The sequence below is a fragment of the Pristis pectinata genome, chromosome 1, assembly GCF_009764475.1.
Source record: "Pristis pectinata isolate sPriPec2 chromosome 1, sPriPec2.1.pri, whole genome shotgun sequence".
Classification (NCBI taxonomy): domain Eukaryota; kingdom Metazoa; phylum Chordata; class Chondrichthyes; order Rhinopristiformes; family Pristidae; genus Pristis; species Pristis pectinata.
This window is the reverse complement of record NC_067405.1, coordinates 89,705,025-89,715,569: the sequence shown is the minus strand read 5'-3', so window position 1 is coordinate 89,715,569 and position 10,545 is coordinate 89,705,025. Positions and strand designations below refer to the sequence as shown.

The following is a 10,545-nucleotide window of genomic DNA, read 5'->3' as shown; positions in this document are numbered from 1 at the left end:
TCAATTGTCTTGCTAGTGCTCTTCTATTCTCCCTACATAATCGTTGAGTCCTCAAATATTCACCTTTACGCCAAGCAAATCTTTTTCCCAGCTCCGGAATTTAGGTTTGATATCAATGACTGGAGTACAAGGCACTCAGGTCTCTTGACATATAAATGTTTCCAAATCTATCACCATTTAAATAATACACTACTTTTCTGTTTTCTTACTGAAGCGGACTTATCCACGTCAATCTGCACTTGCCGTTTATTTGCCCATTCACTCATGCTAAATCACATTCCTTGTCTCCTTCTCACAACTCACAATCCCACTCAGCTGCAAACTTAGAGATATACGTTGAGTTCCCTCATTCAAATCATTGATATACTGTATATTGTGAATAGCTGGGCACCAAGCACTGATTCCTCTGGCACCCTATGAGACACTGCCTGCCATCTCTGAGGAAGTTCCATTTATTCCTACTCTCAGCTTCCTGCCAACCAATTCTCAATCCATGCCAGTACACTACCCCGATCCCATTTTGTGTACTAACCTCTATGCAAGACCTTATCAAAGGTGTTCCAAAGATCCAGTTACACCACATCCACTGGTTCTCACTTATCTATTCCTAAAGTATCTACTTTCGAAGTATAATTCCCAACATAACGTGGAAAGAGGGTGGCCCAATATCCCACAAACAAGGATGAAATTATGCCCACAAGATATGGTGCCCACAAAATTATTGTATGAGACATTGGTGAGACTGCACTTGGAATACTATGTTCAGTTTTGGTCACCCTGCCACAGGAAAGATACAGTTAGGCTGAAAAGAGTAGCGAGGAGATTTATGAGGATGTTGGCGGGACTCGAGGGACTGAGTTATGGAGAGACGTTGAGCAGGTTGGGGCTGTTTTCATTGGAACATAGGTGAATGAGGGGTCCTATTATAGAGCTGTATAAAATCATGAGGGGCATAGAAAGGGTGAAGGTACACAGTCTTTCCCCAGAGTTGGGGAATTGAGAACTAGAGGACATAGGCTTAGGGTGAGATGGGAGGGATTTAATAGGAACCTGAGGGGCAACATTTTCACCCAGAGGGTGGTCAGTATATGGAATGAGCTGCCAGAGGAAGCGGTTGAGGCAGATGCATTAACAACATTTAAAATGCACTTGGACAGGTATACGGATAGAAAACGTTTAGGTGGGTGTGGGTGGGGCTAGCATGGGTGGGAATCTTGATCAGCATAGTCTTGCTGGGCCGAAGGGCCTGTTTCCATGCTGTATGACTCTATGACTCTACATCATCTGCTTTAGATATTGGTTGAAACACCAGGGGGAAGGAATGTCCCACAATGGTTAGGAGGACCTTTCCCATTTATATGTGATTGCAGATGGGGCCTCGGTTTAATGAAGTGACACTCAGGTGCGACACCATAGCGGTGCAACTAGGAGAGCCGCTACCTCATAGCACCAGTGCCCTGGGTTCAATCCTGACTGCGCGTCCTGTCTGTGTGCAGTTTGCAAGTTCTCCCAGTGACTGTGTGGGTTTCCCCTTGTTGCTTCGCTTTCCTCCCATGTCCCAAAGACCTGCAGGTTGATAGATTAATCAGCCACTGCAAATTGCCCTTCGTGTGTAGGTGAGTGATACAATCTGTGGTGAGTTGAGAGTATGGGGAAAATAAAAAATGGAATTAATATAGGATTAGTGTAAATGGGTGGTTGACGGTTGGCAAGGACTCGGTGGGCCAAAATGCCTATTTTCTTACTGTACAACTGTCTAATGTCTCTGCATTAAGGCACCAGCTCTGTTGGCACAGTATTCCCTCAACATTACACTAGAATATGTTGTCAAGTCCTTCAATTGACTTGAACCGTATTCTTCTTAGAGATGAAAGTGTTATCCACTGAGCTAACGGTGACACAAAACGCTAATGTACAATACTGAGCTAAGACTCAATTCCAAATCCGAAATGAAGACAGTAAGAAGTACCATTAAAAAAATCAAATACAGGCAGTCCCAGTGTTACATAAGAATTCCGTTGCTGGGAATTCTATGTAAGTCAGAAATGTCTGTTTTCTATGGTAACTCATATGGTATCGTTATACATGGACTTGCTATTCTTTCGTTTCATTGAGTCCAAACACTACCGATAATTAAACCCAATTCATATTATTAACAAATACCATGAGACGGTTTATTATTATTACTAGTTTGAAAAAAATGATTTAAAAATGTGTGGGATATTTTGTGAAAAGTCAGATTTCTGGAAGTCAAGTCATTCGTAACCCAGGGAGCCCCTGTATAAGCAATGAAATAGTCAGCAGGCTACATCATGCTGCGGTCACTACTGAGTTAGTAGCAGCATTCATCTCTGAGTCAGAATGTTAGACTTGAACACGTTATTCGGGCTGATTCACCTGCAGTTCCGGAGGAGTGCCACACTGTCAAAGCGACTGACTTTTCGATGAGTCAACAAGCCGAGGCATTGTCTGTCATTGCACGGCTGTTTTCTGGGCAATATTTGTCTCAGCTGATACCACCACCAACAAATTATTAAACCATTAGCTCACTGTTCCCAAAGCCACTGACTGCATTTACTGAAAGTAAGCAATGTATATGTTGGAAATCTGAAACAAAAAAAAACAGAGATTGCTGGAAACACTCATCAGGTTCGGCAGCACCTGTTGGGCAAGAGAAACAGAGCTAACATTTCAAGTCGAACTGTGAAAGAGGGAAAACAAGTTGGTATTATGATGCAGAGAGGGTGGGGAAGGAATAGGTAGGACAAAGGGGATACAAAACTCCGATAATCTGCTATTGGGCCTTTTAGATATCTCCGGTGGTTCGGCATCCGGCTCACCAGGTAATGTATGCAATCCCCCGCTCTCCGCTTCGCTTGCTCCCTGTGCACTCACTGGGGCCCCAGTTACCACCCTCCCTTTAAACTCACCTCTTTCCTGCGCTTCCTTTAAACCTACCCTAGTCCACTTCAATGCTATGTTAATTTAAGTTTAAGTTACCTTATGTCTGTCCCCGTCTTATAAGGTACTGTGCTGCTGTTGCAAATAGCTAATTTTCATGGTATTTATACCCCTGTGTATGTATGGCTATGACAACAATAGACTTGAGCTATGACATCTTTTTAAAAAAGTGAATTGAAAGTATGTCGGAGTATTAATAAAATAACATCTACTAATCCGGTGCCGCCAAAGTCCCGAGCGTTTTACTGGCATTCCTTTTCCTTATCCATTGCTCCCCAAACCACAGCCTCTACTGACTGGGATATGGGCATCGGTAAACTGGGCACACCACCACCTCCAAGTCACATACACCACCCTGGCTGTATTGCTGCCCCCGTCCAACACGTGTCATCTACGCGACCCCACAACACGGCGTGGGGGCATCTTATTTCAGACAGACTGCCCTGGGTTCAAGAGACCGCTTCATCTTCCCTCCCCTCCCCCCCACCGCCCTTCCCCATGGTAAGGAAGAATGAAAAATGAATGCTGGCCGCGCCAGCAACATTCACAGAGAGGAATTGTGTGCTCAAACCAACATTAGACAAAACAGCTCACAAGACTTCTTTTGATTTGGACTGCAACTCTTTAAACAAACTTGTGGTTGCATTGTTGCACATGACACAAAACACAGCGCAGAATCGAGCTGCCAATTGCATCGTTTGCTGAAGGAGGTGTCTTCACCCTTAAAAGTCAGGCAGTTGGGGCTGCGTTGTAGAATATAGCGGCGGAGTCAACTGAGCTGATTGCCCCGTCTCGCTGCAAAGGTGCTGACATTGAACTTCCGCGTTTGGCACGGTTTGCAGCCGAGAGAGAGAGAGAGAGAGAGGGAGAGGGAGGGAGAGTGAGAGGAGGGAACAAAGTGGACCACAGAGCAAGATCTACATGCAGGTTGGAACCACGCAGGTCCCCCGTGAGAAGCATCGGGCGATGCTCCACCGAAAGTCCTACACGGTCAACGAGACGTCCAGAAGCAAAAGGAACTGCAGCCCTACACAGCAAGGGAAATACAGCATGGTGGATCTGAGCGCTGCTAACACTTCCGCCGGCCCCACTAGCCAACAGGGAGATAACTCCGTCTGCAGGCTGCAATCGGCCAACGGGGAGGAGGAGAGGACTGAGCTGGAGCCTCGGCAGCGCCATCGACCCCCTGTCCCCCAACTCACCATCACCTCGGACGAAGGGACGACGCAGGAGAGCCTGGAGTGGGAGCTGGACTCCAGAGTGCGCCGCAAGCTCTCCAGCTCCTCCCTCTCCTCCACGGGCTCCTCGCTCTTCGAGGAGTCGGAGGATGACCTGCTGGAGGGTCAGGCGCAAGACCAGGGCGCCGAGGACCAAGGGGACTTCAGTCTGGTGAGTGCTGGGTCCGACCTGTCACTTCAGTGCAACCTCTTGGAAAGTGCTCAGGGAGGTTTCCCACAATGAGAAGGGACTCCAGGGGTATTGTGGACAGGAGAGGCACCAAACTGGTACCATCACATGGTTCCCTCTGCCACTGAAGGGACTTGGTGTTTTGAGGGGACCAATTGGCAGGAAGATCACTAACAGAGGGCACAAATATGACATGATTAGGAAAATAATACAAGACAGAAGAAAATTGATGTAGGGCAGCAGAGTGGGTGCAGCTGGTCGAGCTGCTGCCACACAGCTCCAGCAGCCCAGGTTCAATCCTGACCTCTGGTGCTGTCGATGTGGAGTTTGTAAGACCTCCCTGTGACAATGGGGGTTTCCTCCCAGTGTTGCAGTTTCTTCCTGCATCCCATAGACATACAGGTTGGTAGGTTAATTAGCCACTGTGTGTGGGGTGAAGGTGTGGGGAGGGGGAGGGGGGTGAGTGGGAGAATCTGGGAGAAGTTGATGGGAATTTGGGGAGAATAAAATGGGATTCACGTAGATGGCTGCATAATGGTTGGTGCAGACTTAGTGGACCAAAGTATCTGTTTCAGTGCTGTTTGACTCCATAGCTCTCTAAGTGTGTAAGTGACTGGTCGGATCTCAAAGTCAAAGTCAAGTTTATTGTCATATGCACAAGTTCAATGAAAAACTTACTTGCACATAGCATCAGATATACAACGTTCACAAGAAAAACATAAATTAAACATAAATCATACACAATTTTTACAAGAAAGAACACAGAACAAAAACAAAGTCCATTGTAGTGCAAAGTGGTCATAGTGTTGCTCTACTGAGGTAGTGATTAGGGTTGTGCAGGTTGGTTCAAGAGCTGAATGGTTGAAGGGAAGTAGCTGTTCTTGAACCTGGTAGTGTGGGATTTAAGAATCTTGAGGGGAATTGATGGGAATATGTGGAATATAAGTTCCAGCAAAAATTAGTGGGGGAATGGGATCGCTCTGTGAGCTGGTGGAGACATGTTGGGCCAAATGGCCTCCTTCTGAATAGTAAGGAAATATGGAAATATAAAAGCAGAAGATGCCGTAGATCCTTAGCAGGTGGGACAACATCTATGCAGAGGAAACCATTCACAGTGATGGCATTTGACTGGATGTTGTGATCTGGAATGCACTGGCTGGAAGGATGCTGAGAGCAGGTTCAACAGTAACTAGCAAAAGAGAACCAACTCAATACTTGTAATGAGAATATTTTGGGGGTCTTGGTTAAAGATAACCGTAATCGGAAGGGCTGCCAGGGCATGATGGGCTGAATGGTCTCCTCCCACACGGAGTGTTTCCATGTGGAAATCAGAAGACAACCAAACATCTGGAAGCAGGGAGCCTCTGGGTCAGCTTTAAGAACGCAGGGTTGAACTGACTGAGTTCTCTATTGATGCTGTTCAGCTTGATCACTTCCGTTCTCATTTTGTTCACGGAACAGCAAATTGTGGCTCTAAAGTTGATTATGCCCACTGATGGCAGAAGTACTCTTGTCGTGTTTGGTGCAGTATGAGATAAATTACAGGAAATTGTTCCCAAAACCAGCAGGAGTAGGCGTGAGTAGTTCTTTTGTTATGTGATTTCGCAGGCAGATAGGGTCTGCATTGTTTACAGGTGGTGGAACAATACTGCTTCAATGTAACACACACACACACACACACGCACACGCACACGCACAGATATACACACAGGCCCATGCACACACACAACACACATACGCAACCGCTCATATGCACAGACACACACACACCCACACACATATACATATATGGACAGAAAGATAGACAATACACTCAGACAAACAGATACGTACTAACACACACACAGATACACACACAGGCAAACACGTTTGGCCATATACAAAAATAATCATGCATACACACATATGTAAACTGCCACAGGGACACGCAAACACATACAAACATGCACACACAGAAGCACACATTCAGATTGCAGGAAATATAATGAAGGTTAGAACTTTGAAGTGAAACCAATAAAAAAATGTCCCTAAATCCTGCTGAGTCAATGGCTGAGTGTAAGTAGAGAGATGGCTTTAGAGCACATAATAGAGGATCAGTGAATTACATTAAAATTGCTAATCCTGGTAGGAATTTCTTCACAACAAACAGGTCTAATTATGATTTTATCTTCTCATACTTCCACCATGTATATTTCAAACATTCGTAAGGATACAATGACACGTGCTGAGCAAAAGGACAAGTAAATTCTGTAGCTTCTTACAAAGGAATCTAGAAAAACTATAACTCGTTGTTAGTCTGTTCCTGAAGGAACAGTTCTTGCTATTTGACTTTGGTTCAAATGCATTCAAGTATTCACGCCTTTTGTAATTAATCCTGTAAAAAAAAATACAATTCAGATTTCAGAGTCTCGAACATTGCAAAATGATACTTTTATGGTACGTAAGCAATGATTTCAAGAGGAAAATTACATTTATATGGGATTTTCTGTAACAATTCAAAACATTTTACAGTCAGTGAAACATCTTTGGAATGTAATTTTGTATTGGAACAGTGAGCTGAGCATATAATTTTGTTGATGTAGTCTATATGCACTTTGGTAAGGCCTTTGACAAGGTCCTACATAGGAAATGTCGAAAAGGTTAGATCCCACGGTATCCAAGACAAATTGCATCCAAATTTAGCTTGGTAAAAGAGGGCAGAGGGTGATAGCAGAGGGTTGTTTTTGTGATTGGAAGCCTGTGACCAGTGGAGTACTACAGAGCTCAGTGCTGGAGCCCTTGCTGTTCGATTAATGATTTGAATATGAATGCAGGAGATATGATTAGTAAATTTGCAGATGACATGAAAATTGATGGTGCTAATAGTGAGGACGATAGTCATAGGCTACAGGATGATAATGATCAGTTGGTAAGATGGGCAGAGCAAAGGCAGATGGATAATAAGTGTGAGGAATAACAAGGGCAGGACATTAACCAGGAAAGGTGTTTGGCAGTACGGAAGAACAGAGGGACCTTGGTATACAAATCCAAAGATTCCTGAAGGTGGCAACATAGAGAGATAAGGTGGTGAAGAAGACATACGGGGTAATTCCATGCATTAGTCAGGGCACAGAATGTACGAGCCGAGACTTAATAGTACAACCTTATAAAGCATTGGTTCGGTCACAGCTGCAGAACTGTGTACAATTCTGGTTCCCACACTAGATCAATTGTGATTCATATGTGATTGCACTGGAGAGGGTACAGAAGAGATTCACCAGGATGTTGACTGGATGTTTTGGTTATGAGGTTTATTTTCCTTGGAGTGGAGGAGACTGAGAGGGGATCTGACTGAGGTGTACAAAATTATGAGAGGCTTAGATAGGATAGTAGGAAATGTTTCTCAATGGCAGAGATGTCTAAAACTAGAGGGCATCAGTTTAGGGTAAGGAGTAAGAGGTTTGGAGGGGATCTGAGGAAGAAGTTTTAAACTAGATGGTGGCTAGAATCTGGATCGCACTGCCTGAAAGGGTGGTAGACAAAGTCAAAGTTGAGTTTATTGTCATATGCACAAGTACATGTATGCACAGGTGTAATGAAAAACTTACTTGCAGCAGCATCACAGACACATAGCATCATACATGCAGAATTTACAAGAAAAACATTAATTAAACATAAATTATACCCAATTTTTACAAGAAAGAACACAATTAAGACAAAAAAACAAAGTCCACTGTGCAAAGTGCAAAGTGGTCAAAGTGGTCATAGTGTTTCTACACTGAGGTAGTGATTAGGGTTGTGCAGGTTCATTCAAGAAGCGAATGGTTGAAGGGAAGTAACTGTTCTTGAACCAGGTGGTGTGCAAATTCAGGCTTCTGTACCTCCTGCCCAATTGTAGCTGCAAGAAGATGGCCCAGACAGTGGGGATCTTTGATGATAGCTGTTGCCTTCTTGAGGCAGCGCCTCCTGTAGATACTTCTGACGGTGGGGAGGGATGTGCCAGTGATGTATTGGGCTGAGTCCACTATTCTCTGCAGCTTCTTATGTTCCTGCACATTCGAATTGGTGTACCAAACCATGATGCAACCAGTCAGGATATTTCACCAATACATCTGTAGAGGTTTACTGGAGTGTTTGGTGACATGCCAAACTTCCTTAATTTTCTAAGAAAGTATAGATGCTGGCACACCTTCCTTGTAATTGCATCAATATGCTGGGCCCAGGACAGGTCTTCCGAGATGTTAATGCCCAGGAATTTAGAGCTGCTGAGCCTGTCCACCAAAGTAGACTGGTGCATGTTTGCCCTCCTTACCCTTCCTGAAGTCAACAATCAGCTCTTTAGTTTTACTGACGTTGAGCGAGAGGTTGTTGTTGTGGCACCACTCAACCCAGGTGTCCTACCTCGCTTATGTTTGCTGACTCATTCCCAGTTGTGATTGACCAACAAAAGTGGTGTCATCAGTGAAGCTGTATATGGCATTGGAACTGTGTTTAACCACACAGTCATGTGCGTATAGGAAGCAGGTACTCTTGCAATATTTAAGAAGTCTCTAAATGAGCACTCGAATTGCCAAAGCTTAAAAGGTGATGGACAAAGAGCTGGTAAATGGGATTAGTGTAGGAAGGTACTTGATGGCTGGCATGGACATGAAGGGCCTGTTGCTGTGCTGCATGTCTTTTTGATTGTATGACTCTATAATCCAGGTTAACATTCTTGCACAGTGCTAAGGGAATATTGCACTGTTGGTGAAGAGGTTAAACCAAGGCTCACTCAGGTGAATATGTAGCAATCCATTGTGGTATTTTGAAGAAAATCAGGGGCCTTCTCCATGATGTACAGGTCCATGTTAATTCTTTAACAAATAGCACCACAAAACAGACTTTTTTATTTAAAAAATAAACTTCATTCATTACAAAATAAATATATACAAAAGAATAAACATGCAAACCTTTTACATTCATGGTCAATACATTCAGTAGTGTTAACTTGTTTTTCTAAAGCCATAACACCATTGTCCCTCATGTGATACGCCATTTCAGTGTTCGAGGGGCCTCCCCAGCTGACTCAGTCCCTCCATGTGCAGTAGTGGAAGGAGCCTAGACTGTGGTCCTTCCCCACAGAGTCTTTGCATTGGCTGCACCGAGCTTCAGTGCATCCCTCAGCACGTACTCCCGCAGCCTGGAATGTACCAGTCGGCAGCATTCCCTCATGGACCTCTCGCTGTGCTGGAAGTCCAACAAGTTTCAGGCAGGCAAAAGGGTGTCTTTCACCAGGTTAATGCTCCTCCAGCAGCACTTGATATCTACCACAAAACAGACAATCACCTGGCCTTTCATTATTGCGCTGTTGGAGAGCTTGCCTTATGCAAGCCTGTGTCTTACTTTCCACCAATGTCTCCACTTCAAACATGAGGTTGCCAAACAATGGTGCAAAAATCTCACAAGTTCTCTTTACATCAGGAAAAACTGTGGATTTGTGATCTTTTTAACCTGTGATCACACTTGAATTACCGAAACGCGTAGGGGTCCTCAAATTCAGGATTCCATTTGGGGATTTCTTGCTGTGACTGGATTTTCCTGCATCTGTTCACATGAGTCAGATTATTTTTGACCTGCAATACATCAGAGCCACAGGCCATTTGGCCATTTTTCTGCTTATGTCTTGACCTACCCTACTTGGTACAGCTCCTTAGCATATACCATTCCCATCTCCCTCTTGTACATATCAAAGTTCCACTTCTGTGCATCTAGGATTCTTGTTTCAACTGTTCTATGTGGTGTCAGGTTCCATGTTTTGATGTTTCTCAAGATATAGGGACCTTTAATCTGTGGGAGGTACTACTCTCTATAATGACAGGGGTACTGGCAGTGTTTCAGTATTGGAGAGGTATGTCTGCTGTATTGTCCACCACACTCAGGTTTAATAGTGTCAGTTCAACCTGTCCACACTTGCTGTAATTCCTTTAAGCTTCAATATTGGCTGTGGAGAACTGCAGAGTCGTAGAGTCATACAGCATGGAAACAGGCCCTTCAACCCAACTTGTCCATGCCGACTGTGTTGCCCAGTGAGCTAGTCCCATCTGCCCGTGTTTGGCCCAAAGCCCTCTAAACCTCTCCCATCCACGTACATATCTGGATAGCTTTTAAATGTTGCTAATGTGGCCGCTTCAACCACTATTTCTGGCAGCTCATTCCAAA

At 44.4% G+C, this 10,545-nt stretch overlaps 1 protein-coding gene across 1 annotated transcript in view; it reads left to right on the top strand.

Moving 5' to 3' along the window:
• Positions 1-3,739: 3,739 nt before the first annotated feature.
• Positions 3,740-10,545, top strand: part of itpka (inositol-trisphosphate 3-kinase A) — a 79,186-nt gene continuing 72,380 nt past the window's right edge. The window contains exon 1 of the mRNA XM_052017808.1: positions 3,740-4,350. Coding sequence (XP_051873768.1) covers positions 3,883-4,350 — 468 coding nt within the window. The 5' untranslated portion in view covers positions 3,740-3,882. The remainder of the gene's footprint in view (positions 4,351-10,545) is intronic.